The sequence below is a fragment of the Apus apus genome, chromosome 4, assembly GCF_020740795.1.
Source record: "Apus apus isolate bApuApu2 chromosome 4, bApuApu2.pri.cur, whole genome shotgun sequence".
NCBI lineage: Eukaryota > Metazoa > Chordata > Aves > Apodiformes > Apodidae > Apus > Apus apus.
Genome location: NC_067285.1, coordinates 2,768,392 through 2,792,446, shown reverse-complemented (window position 1 = coordinate 2,792,446; position 24,055 = coordinate 2,768,392). Strand labels below are relative to the sequence as shown.

General features: G+C 39.9%; 2 protein-coding genes across 3 annotated transcripts in view; one reads left to right on the top strand and one right to left on the bottom strand.

Annotated features, from left to right (window-relative positions):
- Window positions 1–24,055, top strand: part of DOCK1 (dedicator of cytokinesis 1) — a 296,429-nt gene that overhangs the window by 87,924 nt on the left and 184,450 nt on the right. For both annotated transcript variants that reach the window (XM_051617678.1, XM_051617677.1), the window contains exon 27: window positions 839–934. In XM_051617678.1, coding sequence (XP_051473638.1) covers window positions 839–934 — 96 coding nt within the window. The remainder of the gene's footprint in view (window positions 1–838; window positions 935–24,055) is intronic.
- Window positions 9,016–24,055, bottom strand: part of INSYN2A (inhibitory synaptic factor 2A) — a 43,534-nt gene continuing 28,494 nt past the window's right edge. The window contains exons 3-4 of the mRNA XM_051617680.1: window positions 19,185–19,256; window positions 9,016–9,673 (exon numbers count right to left, since the gene is read on the bottom strand). Coding sequence (XP_051473640.1) covers window positions 9,490–9,673; window positions 19,185–19,256 — 256 coding nt within the window. The 3' untranslated portion in view covers window positions 9,016–9,489. The remainder of the gene's footprint in view (window positions 9,674–19,184; window positions 19,257–24,055) is intronic.

Sequence of the window (24,055 nt, the reverse complement as noted above, 5' to 3'; positions counted from 1 at the left end):
AATGAGATAGGGATTAGTCTCCTGATCCAGGGGCAAGAAAGTAAGTAGTTCATTGGAATGTTTGATCAAGAAGCAACACAAGGAGGCTGCTTTATTTAGATCATTATCTGGGAAAGCACTTGGAAATGCTGGCTGTAGAATTTTCCCCCTTTCTGTCTTATGGCCCTTTTTTTGAAGTCTTCTCCATCAGAGCAATGAACACTCTGAAGAAGCCTGTTGATAAAGTAAAAGATGGGAGCAAAGTCCATCTCTTTCTTTCTTCTTGTCATGTGTTTGGCTTCAGCTCCTGTAGCCATCCTTCTGCATGAGGTTCCTGAACTTGTTAGAAGTCAGTTGCACTAAATATTTCTTGATCTGCTCTTTCAAGAGCAGTGACAGATGACTTCTAATACAGAAGCACTAATGTGAAAATATTGATGGAGATTGCAGTTCCTTAACCAAAGTTTTGCTTTGCTTTTCTCTTTCTTTTAACTGAGCTGTTGCAGAAAAGGCCCCCAGGTTTGATAGTGCCCGTGGGCTTTTGATATTGAAAAAATGACTTAGGAAGGTAGAAATATTAGGCAACTAAATGTCATAAGCTTTGCTGTATTTCCAGGAACTTGCTTTTAATTTAAATAATTGTAACAGTACGTGTTAATTTATCAGTAACGTATTAATAAATAGACTTTGCATGGTGTTTGATGAAATGAGAGACTAATTTTCTGCTTTTGATCAACAGCAGTGGGTGATGTTTTATTTAACTTCCAGAAGACGGGTGGATTTAAAGGCAACCACAAATGGTTCAGTTGTGCTGGTGTCTGTTCCATCTAGTTACCAGTAATTTATTCTTTTTCCTTAGGGGCCAACACAACGACATGTCCAGATAATCATGGAAAAGCTATTGAGGACAGTAAACAGAACAGTCATTTCCATGGGACGTGATTCAGAGCTCATTGTAAGTGTCTCTTGATGTAAACTTAAATACCTCTGTCACATCTTTTGGAACCTGACTGTAATAGGATTTAAATCTCAGGTGACCCTAAGCAATCAAAACCTTCTCTAACTGTCTTTGTGTTCAGTAAGCTGTAAAGCATTGGGGGAGAAAAAAATATTTAAAAAAATATTGGTGGCCAGGTGGTTGGCCAGATCTGGGATGTCTGTGGTGGCCAAAGTGGGGTATTATTTATAATTAGCTAGCTGGAACGTGTGAGAGTTAAAGACATGCATGTGTGTTACTACACTACCTATCACTTGACTCTAAAAGCATTTATTTGCCTTTTTTGACTAGAGCTGAACCAGGATAGGGCAGTAATCAAATGGTGAAGAGTAGAGCCTGAAGCTTGACTTTTTCAGCTGTATCCTTAATACTGATGTAAACAAAGAAAAAATAGTGAGGCCTGTTGATATCTAAAGTGGGGACAGGGTTTGTCTTTCCCGTGTTCTTCCTTTGGTGTTTGCATCTGGCAACTACTATACAGGAAACTAGTCAAAGTGGACCAGATATTTGCCTGAGTAGCTGTCCTGTTCTGCATTGCTTTGGTTCAGTTTGGCTCCATACACTGACTTCTCTCTTTAAATAGGGTTTATTTGTTAGTCAAATATGTCTGAGTCCACAGTTTCTTTTTTTATCTCCCCTTTCTGATTTGATTTCTCTGTGTAATTGCGCATGGAAATATTTGACTTTTTATGACAAGTCTCTTTCCTCAGCATATCTTGCTCATCTGCTGCTGTCCCATTTACTGGCAACACGGTTCTTGTGTCAGCAAATGTGTTACCATTTTATTTTGTCTTTAGGGTGTCGGCCATTTAACTTTTTTTTGTGCATTCCACTTTTGTCTGTTTGAATTGCAGTAATAGTTTGAGTTGTAATGAAGGGATAATGGATGAGCAGACCCATTGCTGGAGCAAGACATGGTTACAGAGATCATTCTTACAGAATGGTCTAGTGCTGGGACGCTGTAACAGTGAGAAGAAGTCAGGAGGTTTATATGTTAGTGTTACTCTGTGTGTCACCACAGAAATATTACTAACATGCAGAACAGATACCTTAATATCCTTCTATACAGAGATCTTAATATCTTCCTGTACAGGGATACAAAACTTTACTTCTTCCCCCAGTTGGTGGTGTAGTCTTAAGACAAGCATAGAGGAAACTTCTTCAGTTACAGTTAGGATGTGAATTAATTATTGCTTTGATGAACATGATTTAGATGATATTTTAAAATGTTAGTGATTCCTTTTGCCTTTATGAAATTATATTGGAAAACTTCTCCTGTGTGTGTTTTAACTCAGTGCAGTTGTGTGAAAAATATCCAGGGTGATGATGAGTACAGCTCGAACCTACTGTACCTGCAGACTGTAATTATGGAATGAGAGTTAATAGAACTGGGTCATTTCAGGGAGTACTTACTCCTGTCTTAGACTTCAGTCTGTTGCTGAAGGGATCCTCCTGTGATTAACCAGCAACAATTCATTTTTGTGGTGTCAAAGTAGGAAGAGTAAAATGCAAGTGTTAGTTAGCAAGTGTAACCTGAGGGCACTTGGGTCAGAATCATGTTGAAATTGTGTTAGCTTCAGTCAATACTAGTCTAGATTACCTGGAACTTGTATGAGAGATTTAACTGTACAGGATGAATAGAAAGAAGGAGTTTTAAAAAGAAAGGATCTTCTGGAGGCGTAGTTCAAATAAAAATAACTTTTTCAAAAGAAGTAAAATAAAGGATGTGGCAACTTTTTTTTTGTATCAAGATGTCAGTGTTGGTGTAATAAAGATGATAGGTTTTTACTTTGAAGAAATACTTAGCTGTGTCATCTTCACCCGAAACCTAATGTTGTATAATACACTTGAAATGTAAACCAAGGACCTTGGATCAAAAATACCTGAGAATCTGGCATTTATTCCTGTATCCATGAATTAAATGTTCACCAAGATTGATCAGCCATTATCCTGATCCAGGAAGCATTCCTGTGAGGATCCTGCTTGGCAGAGCTCAGGTGAATGATGGCACACACAGTCCTTCCTGCCCCAGGGAGAACTTCCTTTCTGTTAGGCAGCAGGACAGACACGTAGACGCATAATCCCCTGGTTGTGTCAATCAAGTTTCTTTAATTTCACACTCTTTATAAACCTCTGTTCTAACCACGGGGGCACTAGGGTGCCATTTGGGGTGCAGGGACTTGGGGGTCTCTAGGGGTAAACATCCAAGACAATTGCCTTGTAGAAATGGTTTCAGTTGGTAGTGTCATAATATTCATTGGAGACCCTTCTGACACGGAGGTGTGCACGACTTGCGCTCGTGTTGGCTTGGACTGTGTGAGAAGCCAGAGAGAGCTGGTGTTTCTGAGAGGCCAGAGTTGGTGTGACCAGCAGAGGACTGGAAAGAGTTTCAGCAGTGAAGAGGCAGTTATGCTGGAGCAGGGGAGGCAGAAGTGAATGCTTGAATATGATGTGATTTTACATAAGTGAGCACAAACCTTCAACAGAAGATGAGGCTGCTAGATGTGCTGATCTGCTGGGAACCTGGGACACTGCATTTACTGTTTCAGGAGGCCGTGCAATTCAAGCTGTGAGAGGTACCATAACCAATTCAACTTACTTTCTCTGCTTTACGGCCTATGGATGAGGTTGTGTGGCTGATACTGAACAGCTGTTACCAGGTCAGTTTCCTTTGGAAAAATATTGGTGAAAGCTAGAGGACCTGCACTACCTACCTGACCAACTCCTTGGCCTTCGGTGTAAGGCAGGGACCTGCAGCAATGGCAGGACCAGCAGTGTGATCTCTTTACTTCTGTTTGCTTCACTGAATTACAAATATTCCACCTTCATCCGGGAAATGAAAGAGCATTGTGGTGCCTCTTACCTCATACCTGCCATATCTCAGTCTGAGCACAGTGGGTGTGACCTTTTAAAGGTTTTTTTGGTCTTCAGCATTCTTCAAGGCTGTAGATCACTTCTGTGGCAAAGTTTCTATTGTTAAACCTCAAATTTCTAGTTAACTATGTTTACTTACAGGAAGTGCCTTGTTTATAGGGTTGGATGAATTGGAAAGATTTCCTAACAGTCTCTTTTGACTTTGCACATCTTTTTATTTTGAATTTTTGGTTCTTTAAATGTGTGAGTTTCTAGATAAAAATCTGTCCGGGGTGGAGCTCAAGCCTAGCTAGGGCTCATAAGCTATTTTTATCATATACCTTCAAAGAAGAACGATCTTGAAATAAAATAGACTAGTTGGAAGAAGGAAAACTAGACATTTAAGCTAGATGCAGCCTTTGAATCATAGAAATGTTCAGGTTGGAAAAAAAAAAACCTTGGTATCACCGAGTCAAATCATCCCTACTCTACAAAGTTCTCCCCTAAACCATTTCCACCACCACCACATCCAAATGACCCTTAAACATCCTCTGGGTGCTGAGCTGTTTGATGTCAGGTCCAGGTTTGTTGCTGCTCTCAGGAGTTGGCTGCTTTGGGCTACTTATACATGTGTCTGGAGCTTGTCCTGCTTATGTGGCAGCAAGAGGTCACCTATAACAAGATCACAAAGCTTTTACTGCTGGAGAATGTTGTCTGGGAAAAAAAAGTAAATCAAGTTTGCTTCCTTGGGTCTTTTGTGAAGGAGAATGTTAAACCACCTCTTTCCTGGCCCAGTAGCTTTTGAAGAATGTTGTTCCATGCACATCAGCACATTGACCTCCTTCAGTCGTCCAGAGTTGATGAGCCATGATGGTAGCTCCAAAATGAATCATGACTTCTCCTTTCTTCCTTGTGGCCAGCAGCTTGGTGTGTTTTTCATTTGCAAAGCCAAGAAAAACAGACTAGTTACTGAACTCTTTCATTTCTGAAAGGACATCCAGATGGGGGTTTTGTACAGTTTTTTGGAAGATATTCCAGTTGGCAGATTTGTGCTACTCTGTGGTCGTTGTCTATGAAATAGACAGTCTTGGATTCTTTATCTGGTGGAACAATTCAAATTCCTTTTTGATAGAGAAAAATAAAATCTAGCTCCTAGTTGTAAGAGTAAAGAGTGTAGGAAGTGACTCTACTCCTGAGAGAACGTCCTTAAGAACAGTGGCTCTGAAAAACACAATGGTTTATGGTGAACAAAGTCAGCATGAACACCTGCTGTGATGGGGGAAAAAAAATGCTATTTTAGGTATTCTGGGGATGTGTGACTAGGATCAGTGCACAGGAGAGGACTTCATGACTTCACTGGTGAGTGGAGTGTTTCCCACATGGATTTTTTTTGCCCCCTCCTCCCCTCCCCCCACCAAACTTAAAACAAGTTGAAAAGATGAGTTGAAACCAAAACAGAAATGCTGCAGAAATCACCAGAAGGCAAGAGAAGGTGAGTGAGCTGTGGTGCGAGGTGTGGAAGCCCTCTGAGGTTAATGGAAAGATTGAGAGGTGCCCCTGGGTGGTAGTGAAGGGGGATTCTCTGTAGGGTGAAGATGTGTCAAAGGAGGAGGAGCTGGTGGCACCACTGGAGAGTGAGAAGTGTGAAGCAGAGTAGTGAAATGGCACTGATGAGTGAAGGGAACACTGGAATAATCAAAGAATCCATCAATCCAAGACAGTGGTGGCTTCTCCATCTCTTTGCATCTCCAGGGCGGGATGCCTTTCTGGAAGGCAGTAAAATGGGAGTCTAAGTCAAATATGAGTTATTGAGAGTCCCAGGAGAGAATTCTGGGGCTGAAGGCAGATGATGGAAGTTGTTTTTCTGTGCCTTGAAATTGTCAAGTTCAGAGTTAATGGGTTCTGAGTTGTTGGGGTGGAAGCTTCATTTCTTCGCCAGCCTTTCATGATGTACAGAATTCTTTGTTTTATTCTCTTGCATGGTTTCTTTCCTTGCAGAAACACTTGAAATTATGTATTGCAAACTAATTTAAAAAAAACACAAACCCTGAGGTGGTGTTTGAGTGATGGTGATGATTTTCTTCCATCACCTACAGTGAGGTTTTTGTTTTACTGTAAAATGTAATCTCAGGGATGTGGTGAATGGGCACGGAGTCTGCCCTGCCAGATTTTCTCTCACCAAATTGCATGCACCTAAACAAACTGACAGCAAATTTCTAGCACTCTGGTTATTTTAAGAAGTTGTATATCATGGATGGTGAAATAACACTAGGAATTGTTTTGTGCAGTCTGTTTCATTCTGCTAGGAGAGAAGGGTGTCAGGATGGCAGTGATAACTGTAGCTAGCAAATCCCAGGAATAATATATATATAATATATATATATATTATATATTATATATAATAATATTATTATATATATTTTTAATATATATATTATAATATATATATAATGTGTGCTATTATACAGGGTGCTAAAGGAAAGGTATAATCTAACAGCCTACTGGATTTGAAAGCATTCATAGAAAATGAACCTATTTAATTTTGAAAAAGTGCTTAACCTTTAAAATACAGATTGAAAAATAAAAGCAGAGACAGGAGTTTTGCATCTTAAGCAAGAAACAGCAAACACTTTGTACCAATGGTAGGATTTTCCAGTTTTAATAATGATTTTTTTTTCAGGTTACCCTGATTTTTAAGCTATTTTTACAGTGTTGTTTTGTTTGATTTTTCTTTTTTCTCTTGAAGAAAACAAGTAAAGCTCACATGAATAGTGTTTCCTAATAGTTCTAAAACAAAGAATGTAACTGTTGCTTAGTGGAAATGGTACCAACTCAGAAAATAGCAAATAATAGAAAATCACTGCAGTATTTATTGACTAAAAAGTAGTTTAAAGCGTGATATGGGGAAGTGCATATAGCAAATTAGTGTGTGGAAGTGCTTGGTGTTGTCAGTGAACTGGGCAAAGCCACACTGGAAGTGAAGATGCATTTTCTTTGTTCTAACCTCCTTACCTGCGTTTTAGAAGATCTACAGGAGGGTGCAAATAGCTTTGTCAGCCACATCTAACTAAAAGCTCTAAAGTATTAGGTCTTTCTCTCTGTGTCTAACCTGAGCCTGAGTGATTCTAAAGGTAATACAATATGATACGTTTTACACACTTGCAAAAACATTTTATTACAAATTACATTGGATGGTAGGATATAACACGGTATGTCGTTTTAAGCAAGACTTATATGTATGTTAGCTTTTCCAGTTTTAAAAAAATGTAAAAAATTAAAAATTTGCAATTTCTTAAGAAAATAGCCTGGCCATGTACAGAACACGCCGTGAGAACTTTCACTTTCAGCTCTTGTATATTTTCACCAGTGAATTTTCCGCTCTGATTTGAAACCATTACAGAATACTGGTCTCTGTAGGAGTCAGTAACCACACAGGAAAACAGTTGAGTCTTGGGTCAGATCCCTGCACACAAGAACCTTTAGAATAGGGTGTATGGGAAAAGCTGCTGATTGGGTGACACTAATGATCTGTGGTTGATTGCCATTGGAGAGATGCTTGATTGAATTTCTTTAAAAAAAAACCCAGACACTAGGCGTGGTAGCATGGATGAGTTCAGTAATTATTAACACTATTTAAAAATAATAATTCTGCTGTAGTTTCTTATGTCCATATTGGAGATTTCTTTCTGTTTAGGAAAAAAACACTTTCTTGTTTGGAAAGGCTTGGGTTTCTAGAACACGTTGGGCAGACTGTCTTGTAAACACTTTGATGTTTTCAATTAAAAATGGTATAAAATGCATGAAACAAGTTTTTGTCACATGAAACAATTGCACTTCCCTCCTGGTACACAGGATCCCCTTTTCTAAACCTTCAGCTTTCACCAAAGTATTTCAGGGTATTGTTTGCTTCTGTTGTAGCCCTCTTGGAAGTTTCACCACAAAGGTGACTTTTTGTTTTAATTAAAGCATGCTGAACTTCATTTGGAGGTGGACACAGACACCTTCTGCATTTCTGTTCTCATTTTAACCTCCTTTTCTTGCTCTTTGCTTTGAGGGAGAAAAAAATAAGTTATTTTCCTCCAGTTTTCTTGCAGTAATGGAGTTGGTGCTGAGCTAAGAGGAAAAACAGTGTAAATGAAAACATTTCACATGTGTTAGCATGTGCAAACTTTTCTGCTAATGATGGCATTTCTTCCACCTAAAGGCTGAAGAAGTTTTATCTTACTGATGCTGCAGAGTGTGCAGTTTCAAACCTAATTCTTACTAAACCAGTTAGTAACATGACTCTGTGTGACTTAGCTTAAATCCTTGGAAAAAAATAAAAGACAACAAGATTCCCACTCCCTGGCCACTTCTAACGTGAGAAATTTTTCCACAAATGGTCATTTGAGATGCAAGTTTAATGACAGTAGCAAAGGCTTAAAGGAAAATTGCAGTTTATAATTCAGAGCAAAATTGTAAAGAGTCACGGAAAAAAACCCCAACAAAACAAACAAAACAGAGAGGGGGAAAAAAATGCTTTGTTTTTTTAAGTGTGTTGGTCAGCAACTACATTTACTAGATTGAGATAGAAATTCAAATAGGCTGGGAAAACCCATCTGAGAAGCTTAGTAAATAAATAGCATTTGAAATTACTGCTCCTTCCAGACAGGTTTCAAAGTGTGATGCATACTGTAAATTTTTGGGTGCCTTCTGCAAGAGTGGGGGGTTTTCCAAAGACTCTCTTAACAAAAAGATACTAAATGGTGGCAAATGCCAACAATCCTTAGAGTTTTTGTTCTATTTGTGGGGTTGGGTTCGTTTGGTTTTTTTAATTTGTGCCAGAATGTGTCATTAGGACCTTTTGGGTACCAAGAAAGAAAGTGAGATCTAGGACAGGTAGCCTGTAGCCTTGACCCTGTCAGCTTGGTGTGGTTAAAGGCTTCTCCTGACCTGGGGAGGTTTTTAGCTGCTTACCCCTTGGAGATAAGCAGCAAACTTGTTTGTCTGGTGATGAGGACATAGTTAAATTAGGAATTATGGTGTGTTGTCCAGTGTGATAGCTTGGCTGATGTCTGCATTGCATGAAGGCAAATATACACCGCGTCACATCGTAGAGATTATTCTTGGTCTTGGACCACAAGAAAAATTGTGCTTTGTCCAGGATCTATGTGCTGAAAACTGCACTCCCCAATCAACATGGATTTGTAAAACTGAAGACCATTGCAAACATAAGGCTTGCTTGTTATTTCCCCCCCCCCCTCGTTGTTTCAAGACAATAAACCAAACCCCCAGAAGGCTTTAACCCAACAGTGACATTGAGCTGTGTACAGGATGACAGCCTGCAATTGGTTAGAATGTGACACTTCCCAATCTGAAAGGGGAGGGGGAATAGTTTTACTGTCTTGGTACAAATTTCAATTCAGGTTTTACATCCCACATTGGTGAACTGCAAATAAAAGCTGGCAAGGTGTTACCTAACTCCTTGCTTCTGGACCTCAGTTCCTAGGTACGAAGGCCTTTTTGGTACATAGGGTGAGAAGTGAATGCTGCCAGAGTGCTCAGTGATGCCTTGACCCCTCACACTGCTCAGTCTGCCAAGATCCTGTCAGAGATGATTGATAGAATCCCAAATGTTTTTTTCAAAGAAGGCCTTGAACTCCACATGTAATGGACTTGGGTTAAAGGAACCAGAGTTTCCATCTTCCATGCTTTTTTGATTCAGTTTTGGATTTTTGCTTGGGAGTGGAGGAGTAGCTCTCCTGAGAATAAGGCAAAGGTGCAACCTGAGTTTCCTCAATAGGATGAAGTTTTCTCAAAACTGGCTGTAGTTTATCTTCTTGCTGTTTAAAATCCAATTCCACACTAAAAAAGGGGAAAAAAGAAGCAATTAGTTACTGATGATGATGGAAAGATTTCCATTAAGCCAACATCTGACACCAACGTGCAAGTGCTTAATTTATGGAATTCAAATACAAAATAACTTTAACTCAGATCTCCACATTGTTTGCACTGAAAGTGAAAGGGATCAGGGGAAAGGAAGGTCAAAAAAAGGACATCCTGCAAAAGAGAAATGGGAATGGGACTCTGCAAACTTCTCCCTCCCGTTTTCGAGGGCCTTGAGGATTATGGTAGAGGTGAAGTGACTGAAAATTAGAAATCCTACTTTTCCCCTCATCTCTGTGGGGAAAGGTTCTTGCAGAGGGCTGCCAGGCTCAGTTCTCCTCCTGTCTGGGAGGTCAGGGTGGCAGCTGGGTCCTCGTGCTTTTGAGAAAAGCTGATGGGTTGGCCATAAGCAACAAGGCTGTCATGGCAATTTCTTCATCTTAGCTGTTTCTTGCAAGTCTTGCCATGAGTTGGAGTTCCCCAAACTGACTGTCATATGCACAGACTCTTAGATACACGTGGGAAAAGTAAATAAAAAAACCAGTTCTCTTTTACAGTGCAAACCTTTGGCATATGGTGACAGCTTCCAAACTTGGCTCTACAAATGAGGACAGCAACATCAAATCTACTTGCTGTAAATGACTGCTGAGACAAAAACATCTAATGATGTAGATTCATTTATTTAGCTGACCAGATCTGTAGGTAAAATAAGCAACATGGAGAGAACCTGTTTCAGCAGTTGCTAGTGTGTACTTGCTTGTTCTAATAATACTAAAATTTAAGAGAAATAAGGGAAATACTCATTTAAACTGTGAACTTGCATAAACAAAAAATATACTGAAGCTCTAAATTACACCTCCTGAATTCTACACACTGTGTTGGCTACAAAATCCTGCCAGCAGTTAAGAAAGCTAATAAAGATGAAATTACAACCCTCATTTCAACAGCTTGTTGCAGATCATCTAAAACCTACCTTATTAAACAAAAGAACCACATGATAAATTCAGCAAAAGGTTAATTCTGTCTAATACTCAAAACTGAATCTAGGTCACTTACAGTTCCTCTGAAACTTGGTGGGTTTGGTTGCATTTGGTAGAGCAGCAGCTTGTGGGCAAGTTCTGTGCTGAGTCTCTTCATCCTGTCGTGTGCATTGCACTGCAATGTGGCACTTGGGTATCAGGATGAATTTAGAAGATGGGGTGAAATTTAGGGGATGTAGGCACAGGGTCAGTTTATTTCTTTCCTACGTTTTTGCTTGATAATTTATACCTAAAAATGAGTTACTGAAGTGAAGACTGTGTGTGACTGGGTCTGTTGGGGCACTTGAGAGGTTGCCCTTTCAGCCCTGCTGCTGAGCTGTCCTGAGCCTTGCACTGACAAATTGTGCCACTTGAGCATTGTGTGAGGATGAGGTTATTGTTCCTGGATGTCAGTTTGCTTTGGCTAAGTGTTAAGAATGTTTTCCGAGTTATTTCTGCTGGTGCTTGTTTGGCATAAACCACTAGAGAAGTTAGGTGGGCTTTTTTAGGCCTCGTGCTCCCAGTGTGGCTCATGTTAAAAGGGATTCTTGAACTTTTGGTGCTAGTACTCTGTTACTACTGTCTGCCCTAAGGAGGGTGGCAGCACACCTGGAGTGCATGAAAACAGTGCAAAACACCTGGTGTCATTCCAGAGGAAATTCTCCAAGTCAGCTGGAATGATGGAAGTCAATGTTAGGTTAGTGGTTGGACTCGATGGAGGTCTTTTCCAACCAAAGTAATGCTGTGACTCCTGGGAGATTTTGGGGGACTTTAGTGCCTTTGCAAGCTCAGCACGTAATGCCATGAGATACCATCTGCTGATCCTGTGGAATTCATTGTCCTCGCAGGGTGGTGGAGAGGGAATCAAAGATGCTAAGAGAAGTCTGGGATATTTTTGTCCTTGAGTGTTTTGAAGGGCTGTCTGCCTGCCTGCAAGGACTTCCCAGTGAAGCCCTATCAAGAGCTGCTGGTAAAGTCTTTTTTTTGTTGTTGCTGGCCATGCCTAGTTTAACTTAAATACATTCTGAGCAAAAGTTCAGCATTTCAGTGATTTGGAGTGATGTGGAAGAGAGAAACACATTGGGTAAGAGTTCAGATATTCAAAATATTTCCACCACCTCCCTGTTAAGCAGGAAAAGACATTCTGTCTTTCAGCTATTTACATCAAAGTTAAATATTTTGCCTCTGAATAAAGAGGATGAACAAAGCATTCAGATTATTTCGGCATTTATAGCTGTGAATTTTGCAAAATAATAGTTTGTTATTTATCAGTTTAGCTTTGGTTTTTTAATGTGACCTCTCAGGCAAACTTTGATCCTAGTGTGCACCTTTTTGTGCTGCAGTAAAAAAGCAAAAACCTTATTCTGTAATTGTCTGCACATCTTTATAAATTATTTACAGTTGACTTTTTTTGTGTTGATATCAAACACATGATATATTATTAGGTTCAGCAAGTGTTACATATTTGTATGACTTCTTTATATTTTGGTTCTAGAGTTGCAGATACTCTCTGCAGACTGATCATCTAGCTTTCCAATTCTTGCATTCATGAACTTGGTTTTGTCACCTGTCACATCTCTCACAATTATGTGTTGTTCTCAGTGCTATTTCTGTATCCCAAGTATCTATAGGTTTCTTCTCAGACCTTTTCTTTAAATCCTCTGTGCTATGTGGTTCTTTTCACTTTCAAACTTGGTCTATTTTTTTTTTCTTGTTTAAGCCTCCCCATGATAACTCCATAAATTTAATTAGTGAGGGCTCTTATGTTCTCCTGGCATTATGCATGACAGAAATGATAATTACTGGCTTCAGCAGTTTTTTTCCTTAGATGCAATCATATTTTTCAATGGGCTGATGATTGTAAATAATACCTACAAAACGAAGAGATAAATCTAAGTATTATCTAATGCCAGGATCACAAATGTTTGCCTGACACACACGATTAGGACACACTAAAGGTTCACCTGCCTACGTTATTGCCAGTTTTGGGATATGGGGTTGGAGCTTCTCCGTGGTCAACACCTGTCTCCAGTTTTCCCTGTGCATGAAACTAGTGCAAGCAGACTGTTTGTGTGAGCAGCAGTAACATTTAGTCTGTGATAAGTATTCTGGTTTCCTGAAACAACTAAATACTTACAAGGTTTACCAGAATGGTTCAGGGCAGCTGCCTGTTTATCAGTCTTTGCATAGATGTCACTCCAGTGAAAAATCTGGCCAAATAACATCAAGTCACAGACCTTTGAGGATTTTGTTTTGATGTGCTCATTAAACACAGGAGAGAACTTTGTAATTAAAATATTTGAAATTCCCTTAGAGTGTGATGAGTCTAGTCCAGGGCTGATCAAAAGTCTTTTTGCAAATGCAGCTCCAAGTTCCATTAGCCTGTGCTTGGCTGAGCCCTGGAGCAGAGGACCCTGAACCTGCTTTTTCTGTCATCTTGTTTTCTGCTCAGGACTGATACCAGTGCAACGGGAACCCAAGAGTAGATTGATTTATTCATGTTTAATAAAAGTTGGGGTTTTTTTCCTTCCTTTCCCATTTCCCAGCTCCTGCTGTTGTTTGTTGCACAGCATGGGTATGCACTGAACTGACTGAGGAGCCTGGCTGACATGTGGATCATGATCTCCTGTTGTCCCCAGGAGGACCCAGGGACTTGCTGTGGACGTTGGGTTTGTAGCGAGGGAGGGAAGGCAGGGCAGAAAGGTAGAGAGTGACAGCAGGGCAGCTGAGTGCTGCCTTGGAAACTGTTTTCATACATGCCTGTCATTTTGGGATTGAAGTCAGCAGGAACCTCTGTGGGCTTTCTCTGTTTTGCTTTGGGCTTTGTGGCCCTTTTGCTTTTTGTACTTGTGAAATGGAGTTGTTGTGTTTGGAAAAGAATGCCGACTCCTGTACTTGTAATAACAGGCACTCCAGGACAAGCTTGGAACAAAAGTGTTTTCTATGCAGAATTTGAGTCATATTCAGGAAAGAAAGAGAAAATATATTGAATAGCTGCTCATCAGGGCAGGGCTGTGTGCTTGGTGCCTGAAACCTGAGGGGAGAGGAGTGAAGAACTGCCTGGCTTTCTAATTGAGCCCTCATGGTGAAGCAGCACTGATCAGCGTGGGTTGGCTTGGCCTCCAGCTGCTCTCAGAGGTCCTGAGAACATCTCAGAGGTGCTTTGGGGGTTGTGTGACACAATATGCCTGTGTGTATTGTGGGTGAACCCCAGTGCTTTCAGGAGATGTTGTGGGAATAAATTCTTACGATGAGTGTGGTGAGACACTGGCCCTGATTGCCCAGAGAGGTGATGGGTGCCCCAAGCCTGGAAACATTCAAGGTTGGATGGAGCTCTGAGCAACCTGGTGTAGTTGAAGATGTCCCTGCTTACTGCAGGAGGGTTGGACTAGATGACCTTCTAAAGATCCCTTCCAACCCAAACTGTAGTGATGCCATTCAATGATTCTAACATAGGGCATATTGTATGATAAAGGGGGGGACGTAGAGCCAAGGTGGACAGTGTGGGCACCTCACTCAAGGCATGGCACACGGGGTGGCTGACTTCTCAGGCTCCTTCTTCCTGGCTAATCTTGTTTTCTACATCCTAGTAGAAATCCTAGCACTGTGGATTAGGGATTGGTGTGGTGGCTTCGTGGGTTTAATGATTCTCAGAATATATGTTAATGAGTTTATTTTTTGCACACTGGCAGCAGAGTGAACTTGTTCTAATTTTGCTGCAGTATCAGGGATTGAAAACGAGTTTGAGGAGTCATAACCATTTGGTTTTAAGCATATGGGCTGTGGGAGAGTATCTAGCAACAAGCTTAGAAGTACGGGTGGGTTTTCTTCTTTTGTAACATAGACATTATTAACATGAATAACTTAAAGACTGTTGGATGCTAATAATTCAATATGTTGGTTACTTGTAAGATCACAGAATCAGAATGATTTAGGTTCAGGACTGGTTTGCTGGGAGTTTTATCCATTTGTCTCATTCAAGGATGGAGCCTGCACAGGCTTTGGGCAGCCTCTCTGCTTTCTGCCTCAAGACAAAACCTTTCTCCTTCTACTCAACCTTCTCATTTCCGCTGACACCTCTTGTGTTTACCTTTTTATTACCTAGTTTGTAATGTTAAGGCCCAAAGCCTGCGCGTGTTTGTAGAGCAGCTTAACTCTTTGCATTTAAGTAGGCAAGGTGAAGCAGGAATTAAAGAATAATATCCAAGTGTCTCTTTCTGGGTCATGTTAATTGGATGACATGGCATTAGTGTATGCCACATCTTGGAGGAAAGGGATCCAGATAAGCACTGATCACTCAAAAATTAGCTTCATACACTTTGAAGCAATCTGTGTTGAATTTCCTATTTCATCCTAAAAACCACAAATGCCCCTGATCCAGAGCACTCTCAGCATTAGGAAGCCACTAAGATCCTTTGTTTCTACTAAGAATCTTACAGTCTAGAGATCAGATGAGAAGGAATGTAAGTTAATTTGGGGAGGAAATAACAAGATGAAAATGACTTATCATTTAGTTACCTGATTTTGCTGCACGGATGCTATCTTAGGAATTTATGTCTACTTGTTTTATTTTTCACTTTGTATTGCCATGTTTATTTGGATAATTATGGCTATATCAAACCTATACCAAGTGAATTGCTTCCATGTGGGCTCTGTGCTTCCTAGTTAACTTGTATCACCATGATTTTAAGCTACTTAATTTGCCACAGTTGTATTCAGTTACATTTCATAAAGTCTAATAGTGTTGAACAGTTGGAGCTCACCTTAGAATAACTTAAGTATCAAGGACAAAATTGAGTACTGAAAAGCAGCATAGTTCAAAATATAAGAGTAAAAAGGAGGAAAAAAAATGGTTGGTATAGCTTTGAATAATTTTCCCTCCAAGAACTGTAATAGTATGATCTCGATTTCTTTGTTCCCCTTATGCAGTGATTTGAGCCAGTAAAAAGTTTACTTCTAGAAGCTAAAGTTGCCTTGTAAAAGCTGCTGAGTATTCCTGACCTTTTTGACTGAAGGAAAGTCTGGCATGAGTTCTTCAGGATGCTCCTCCATGGAAATAATTCTCGATAAAAGCCTTAGAATAATGCACAGAAATAGGAAACAGAAGCCTCATTTTGTCACATAGATTTCTGTTCAAAGATTAAAATTCACAGGGGATGGAAATTTAAACAGGAGCAGAAAGGGCAGTTCCACGAAGAGATAATCACAGAATAAAACAGGCTGTGAAGATTTTAGCCCACGTGGGTTTTGGAAGTTAAAAGAATTGGTACAGTTTCTGCATATCAATGCAATGTCATCCTGATAGCAAGATTTTGCTAGACTTCAGTATTTAAGTGGACTTTGTCCTGACAAAAAATGTTTATAAAACTTATTTTATGCCTTTAAAAATTTCAACGGTGATTTTGTTAGTTTGAAAAAAAAAAAGATGTAAATATTTGTCTCTTGTTTGTAAATTTGTCTTACGTTTTTAAGAAGATTATTTTGAAACTGTTCTGTGACCTTGGCTTATGAGCTATTGATACTAATGAAATAGATGAACGTTTTAGACAGGTTAACAGTTGATTAAATGGTTGTTTATTTTCTCTATTTAATCACATTTTTTAACTTTTAACTTTTTTTTTTTAATTACCATAAAGTCATAATGCAGAATACCTCTTCCTGGTTGTTTTAGGCTGTTGTTATGGAGTTGGGATTTTATATTCAGCTTTTAACTTACTGTTGCCCAGTAAGTTTTTTCTGCTGTGTTAGAGCCTAAAGCTCCATAAGACACAACTGATCCTGTCCTTACCAGAATCCTAAGCCATTTTTGATACTAAAAAGCAACTAAAACCCCCTTTAAGTACAACAGTGTTTTCTGTTGCCTTCTACACTGTCTTTAGCTTTTGTGCTACATTATATTGATGTTCTTAAAAGTCATCTTGAAGGGGAAGAATGTATTAAATTGATTGTTTCTGCATTCTAGCTTTGCATCTGTGCTGTACTTCACATTACAGGATGCAGGTGGGTAGTCAGCAGGGTAACTTAATTATTCCTCTAAGATGCTCTTTCACTGAAGTTTAAAAGGTTTGAAACAGCTCAGGATGTTTTTTAAATGTTACTGTGTTCATAACCGAAGTGTTAAAAATTCAATTATGGGAAAGAAGGCTTTTTCTTTAAATTACTGATTTGTCCCACAAGAGCATTGGTTCTTGTTTTTCTTAAGTCTCCCCCATCTACTCCTTGAGTGAAAGAGCTCAAGACTGAGGAGAGTCCAACCTAGGAACCTGATGTAGAAGCAGTCAGTGGACATGCAGTAGGTCAGACAGGATGGTCCTCCAGGTCTGACTCTGACAGGGACTGACAGCTTGCAGGGTCAGTGCCCTCAAAGATACTCAGGTTTTCAGTGCATCTTGAACTGTTTAATCCACGTTTCAACTTGTGTTCCTAAAAGGTGTTTTGTCTTGAAGAGATCCCATAACTCTAGGCAGCATTTTGACATGCCAGCTGTTTGTGAAGGTGCAGCATTTCATCTACATTGAACAGCAGCTTTAGTATCCTTACTAATGAAATGCTGCTGCTCCTTCAGAGGCTTCAGTACTGTAGCATTTGACTTGTGGAGGGGCAGAAGCTCCTACAAGGCAGTCTGTCCTTTTCTCCTGTAATTTCATCCGTTAATTTTTTTTTTTTTTAATCCCTTCTGGCTACTTGTCTTGTCTTAGTAATTCAGCCTTCTCATAGCTCCCATTTTGCACTCTTCTGGTTTTGGATTTCTCGCCTGCAGCATGTGTTCTCCTAACTTGTCAAAAAGCTGAGCTGATTTTTGCTAAAACTTCCCCTGGAAACTTTGCTTTAGGCAATGCCCAGCATTGACAGCTTCAGTCCAAAGGGCTCTTCTGGTGGGAAATCCCAAAGAGCCAGACGTGGCTGCTACACTTGTCCATAGGGAAACACTTGAAATCTGCATTCCTGACCTCATTTCATTTGCAGTAAGAAGTAGAAACTGGAAGGTTTCTTAACTTGAAATCTGCTGGCTAGAAATCCAAATATTTAAAAATTTCCAATTGGGTTTTTTCAGCTCATAAAAGAAAAATCAGTTCCCTGATTAAAAAAAGGTGTGCAATGTTGTACCTTCACAGGCTGCCCCAAGCCAGAAATGGCACAGGGGTGAGCTCAGAGAAAGGGAGGCAGGGTAGGCTTTGTGTGCTTCTAAAGGCTGCTCTTAGGGAAGGGTAACTAATTGATTCCTTCCCCTGCACCAGCATTGCTCCCTTTTCTAGTTAGCTGGTAAACAGAAAATGTGGAGTTGGAAGTTTTCCATCCCTTTTCCCTTTCAGGCAGCTAGCAGATAATGTATAAATAGCTCCAGGTCTTCTGCTTAAATCGGAGACCGAGTAGAGAATTCAGGGGTGAAGGGGAAAATTCTGTGCTTTCAGACCTAGCCAACATTTGTACCTTCATTTTAGTTTGTATCTTCAGTGTAATTCATAGTCATCTTGATAAATTTCCACCTGTACTATATATACAGCCTATTTTTCTGAAATACTGGGATGCTGAGATGCATTTGTTTTCATCTTACCTGCAGTGCATGAAAAGATTTAGTTTTATTTTAAAAGACTCTAATGGAGGAGGATAGTATGAAGCACATAAGGCTCATGTGGCTTCATGTCATGCCCCACTGTCTGTTACTCCTTCACTCTAAGACAACACATTCCAAAATGGGGGTCTCAGCTGATGAATTTTAGGAGGGGAACCTCTGCTTTAGAGAAACAAGAAGCTGTATCCTTTCACCTCCTGTACCTGGCCTGTTTCTAGTGAGAAACTCCAGCTGTTTCCTTGTAGAGGAGAGATCATAGCAGGTGAGAACAATCTTGAGCAAAACCTTCAAGAAGTTTGCAATTTTTGATCAGTTTGACACTAATGGGCAAACCTGGATGTACCTTCCACAGCCCTGCCCTTTCCCAGCAGCTCTGCTGAAGGGGCTCTTTGTAGATGTGCAGCAGGTCTTGTCTGTTGCATGAAGACCGCAAAGGTTTGATATAAAGAATTTTCTGGTGCTGTTGGTGTTGGGCAGGATGTGTTTGCCCTGCATATTTTAAAACTTCTTTGCTAATACAAAAGTAGACGAAAGCCTGGGTCGCAGTGTCATCTGACTGAGAAAACTGTCCAGCTTGAATCTGATTCTCTTTTCTATAAAGTGTCTCTCTCAGAATAATTTCCTGAGTCCAGGAGTTACTGCTATAGAAATCAGTTTGAAGTGTGTTGACTTGCTGGACAGAAAATGCTTAATATCTCCAGCTCTGTGGAAGTGAAGCTCCCACCTGGTGAGAACTCACATCCAAGAGCTACAGCAGCAGCACTGCCCAGTGTCATCTATTCTTGACCTGAAAATTTTAGACTTAGAAACAGGTGTTTTTGAACTGGTTTTGTGGTATTGAAGAGTCAAGGCTAGCAATCATGACTTGCCCTGAGGAGGAAGGTGGGAATTAACCTACCTATAGATAATACATGCACTGTTCCTGCACGTGTCGCAATTAGCCGTGTCTTGACCGGTCCGATATGAAAGCCTACAAAGACAAGAACACCAGGTCATTAACAAGTAATTTGCTTTAACATGTTTTTGCCTTCTAGGATTATTTTCATAGAAATTAGAACTTGAAGGTTCGTGGTTTTTTTTTTTTTTTTTAAACTTAAATGTTAAGTACAAAAATGTAGCCATTAGGAAAGCAGGACCAAAATAATCAGCCTCGATGAACAAGGGGAAGATGAAGTTATTTTAGGAAATGAGTCTTTAATGACTGCAAGGAGAAAAAACTTATTTCCATTACACCTCTGTAAATTAAAAGGGAAAACATCAAGGAAACCAGGTTAGGTGAACCTCTTTTTACATGAAGCTGCTGTGGAGTTGTGAAGATGTGCAGAGTAGATCCAGTCAGGATTGCTTAAGGGAATGCTTCTGAAATGAGGTTCTGACCTGAAGCCTGAGACCTCATCCAAACAGTTCAACTAATTGTTCTCAAATAATTCAGTGTTGGCTTTGATTACTCTGCACCTTAGCTGCCCTTCCTTGTGGTAGGGACAGAGCACCTTTCTCTCTGCTTCCCTGACAAACAGTAATGAAAAATCCAACATCTGCAGAAAATTTTTATGTGACAAAGTATCAAATTTGTATTAATGGCAGATGATACATAAACTTTAATGTGCCTGTCCCAAAGATGAAATTGAGCATTTCCTAAATGCTGCAGGCTATTTATTTTTCTCAGTGAACACACTGTTTGCTTTGAAAATGACCATCTTCTTCTGTGTCACTTTTCCTTACTGTTCTAAAGGTTTGGATATTGGCTTAAAACCTTGTTCCATTACTTTTGTGTGTATATGTATATATAAATAGCTTTTTTAAAAGTGAAGAAAATTATCAGTCTGCAGTTGAAGGCAGAAAGCAAACCCTGAAGTTTATTAGACCAAGCTTGTCTTTACAGATAACATTTCTACTTCCACTCTCATTAATTACCAATCATTTGAGGTGGTGTCATGACAAAGTGCTCTGGGCCCGTGAATTTCTACATTACGTACTACTTCTTATGGGGGGAAAAACCCCACAGTACTGGCTTATACTTGGTCATACCTACTTTTTATGTTCTCTAAGAGCAAATTGGTATCTGTTTATCAATCTTAAAACCTTTCAGAAGTTGACATTAAAATTTCACCACACTATTAAACTTGGACTTGTTTTTTTTCAAGCTATTGATCAAATACTAAAAACTCTTTCTAAAGATAGAACATTTAAGGCTTACAGATCAGTTGATGAAAGCCTTTATTTACTGGTGACATAAAGGGAGGTTAATAATTGCCTTCCAAGGAACACAGCCCGTTGTCTGAGGGCTTGTTTACAGGTAAAGGCATAAAAACGCTACGTTGGGTGCCAGGCGGTGGTTGTGGTTTATTCATTAGTTTCCAGTTGGGACATTTTAATTCATCTTTACACTCCTGCAAACTACCATTCCAGTACATGGTTAATTAGCTGGCTCCTAGACTGACAGCCTCCTCTTCTCTGCCTGTCTCTCCTGGTTCTGCACAGTGCTGCAGGGTTTCTGCTGTTCATTTGGCCTGCCTCCCTGTTCTGCTGGTAAGAAATAATTCAATATTAACTTCTTCTCAAATTTTTCCAAGTCTAGTGTTTATAAAAGCAAAATGTAGTCTTCACATTATTTATCCTGCTAATGCCTGTCCCCATTATCCTGGATTCCTGTGAGGTGAACCCTGTGACAGAGTGATAGTGACACCTTATTTATGAAGTTCCTCAGGAAAATGGTTGTTTGCATTTAGGGACATTGAGGGATTTGCTCTAAAATGGTTCTGGAGGCAACTGTAAAAGCAGGGTGGCCAAGTCATCTGTCTGCAGTGGATCTAAACAAGTCTTTGTTTTTATTTTTTTCTCCCAGTTGAGGTGTTTGAGAACCATGGCTTTCAGAAAAAACAGCAGTATGTCTGTGGTCACTCCCTTGGTTATATGATGGTTTACCAACCAGGTTTAACCAGCACCATGCCCATCTTAGCAAGACAGTTATATTAGAGTTGTGACAAGCTCACCAAATGCTGGTGGCCTGGTCACTCATTTAGCAAAAGCCATAGGATATTTGGTCTTAAAGTGGATGTGCCAGTTCCTTCAAGAACTGTAGTCCTGTCCATAGTAGCAGTGGGTTTAACATCTTATTAAACATAAGCTATCATATACAATTTAGGTTAATAAATTCTCTTCCTCAAAATTGTTTTCAATATTTTATTTAAATTAGTTGCTAAAGCGTATGATTATCTTTAAATGCCCAGTAATTCCAGACTTTCAAATACTTAAAAAACATATTTCCTAGTTGATGGTGTAAGGCAGACTCGTTAAGCTGATGAAAATGGTCCTTTGGTGTAAGTATATAAAGATGATAGGATATTTAGATGGTCCATTTGAAATAGTGATTTCTCAGCTTACACGTTCAGCACTGCTTGGTTTAGGGCTGTACTGCTGATGGTGATACATTTTTTTTCTAGTCAGATAAAATGTATGATGAACTTGTTTTTTAAAGCGTCATTTTCTGCATTGAATGTGTTTGGCTTTTCAGAGATGCTTTTCCTCTCAAACTATGGGTTTAGTCATGTTGCCTTCTCTGAACCATCCTCTTAGACTTTCTTTGTAAGCCCCAAGAACTCCACATGGTGCTCCAGAGCTGGGTTTCCATAAGCTGTTTAGCCAGGTCTATGTTTTGTGAATGTAACTACAGTATAAATTCAATTATTTCTATATAAATGAAACTCTTCATGAAAGAATTCTGTTGTTGATACCCCAGGGCTTTGGACTTTTACTTTCTTGTTTTCACATAATTATCTGCATAAACACTTGCATGGAATTAATCTACTTCATGCCAGCAAAGATTTGACTGTTGGTGTAGCATTGCCAAGTTAAATCTTGGGCAAGGAGGTGGATTTGCAGTGCAGACTTACTGAAAAACAGAGCTGCTCATCAGTGCCAACTGCTGGAAACAGGTTGCAAGCACTGTCTGGAGACTGGCTTCAGAAGAGCAGAATGGTGGGCGATGATGCTTTTCTTGTGAGGTGGAATATTAGGGATTAGCTGCCTTCTTCTCTCCCCATTAAAAATAACTTTAAGGGCATTCCAGTGTAAAAGATGTTAGGCTGGAGACCTGTCCTTATTTTTTTTCATAGGTGAACTAGTCAGTGCTGTCCTCTAAGAGGAAATCCTGTAGAACAAGAAGTTTTTCCCAAAACAAAGATTCCTACAGAAAATTTGTTTTAATGAAAGCAAAGTTGGTTTTGGCCTGGTTTAGATCCAAGGGGGAGTATTTCACTTTCTGCTGAGCAAGATGCCTGGAAGCCAGGAGGTCTTTCCAGGTTGCAACTCCTATGGGCAATCAACTTCACGTAAAAATAATGTCAGCATTAAGCCTTGGAGCTCATTTTAACCAGTCTTAACGTCTTGGTTTGGGGAATGCCTCACTGATTTAAGTATAAGAAGTATTAGGTTTTATAACTTGCTTCAGACTCTCCCTCTCTTAATCCATTTTTCAAGAAGGTTAAACTCAGTCCCCACCAGGTTGTGCTGACCCATCTGGTGTGTGAGCTGGGGCACCTCTGCTCAGCTCTGCTGCTGCCTCAGGGCCTGGATGTGCCCCTAATCATTCTTGGGAAGAGGAAAATCCATCAGGCTCACAGTGGAGATGTAGTTACATTTTTGGTGCTGAGGTGTGATCAAGAATTGTGAATGTTGAATGCCAGCTTGTTGGTTTTGCCCCTCTAGTGGTTGTCTCTGTCTCCTGGCCTTATCCTGGCTTTCCTTGTGGGGTGTGTGGTCCCTTGGGTGCTCCTGTGAGCAATTTGAGGTGGTGTGGCAGGTTTGTGCTGCAGTGTGGACTGCTCAGCTTTCCTAAAAGATGCAGCATTTGGAATCTGCTGGTGTTAAGATGTGAGGTGCAGAGGACAGCACTTGGCATCTTGGCCCTCTAGCATAACTTTGCTCTTCCTATTGGCAACTTGTCTTTTTTTCCTCAGTGATCACTGAAAGAAAGATGTTTTAATTTGTATTTGGAAACATATTTATCTCATAGATGTTGAAGGAAATCTTTTGCTTTAATTCAGTTGCTTTCAGGGCATCTGGCTTGAACCTCTACTACAGCATGTTGGTTTCTTCCCAATAACAATAAAGAAAACAGACCTGAGTAAATGTAATTGTTTTGTGTTTTTTTAAAATCCTATCAATATAGTAAAGTAAACATGGCACTATTCATTCCTGGTTTGATTGGTGGCTCATACTGGTGTAGCATGTAAGGTGTTCTGATACACACTACCAGGGAGTCATTATTCCAGTAGCTTCATTCTTCGATCCTTGACATCCTGTGTGTTCTGTTTCCATATGGATGCACATGATGGGCACTGTTAGTCTCATGCATTGTGAGGTGCTGTATGGTCCAGGTGCTGGAGAAAGAGTGGATGTAGGTTAGTTGCATTGCTCTGTCTCTTCTACCTGGCTCTGTCACCTTGGGAAGGGTATCTCTCCTCCATACTCAGTTTTTCACCTATGCTTGCTTTCTACATTTCTTTTTTTTTTTTTTTTTTTTTCAGGAGGCTTGAATTTTATTTCATGTCTCTTAGCATTCTTGGCACAACCTGAGCTTAACCTCAATTAACACTTCTAAGTATTCAAATACTGTAATGAAGAGCAACCATTTTGCTGACGTGGACTGGCAGGAACTAATAATAAGCTGCAATTTTTGGAGCAGCCAAAGGGAGTTGCACCCTCTAAATCTCTGAAATGCAGAATTGGTGCACCTGCTGGAGGTTTTGGTTTGTTTTTTAATAATGA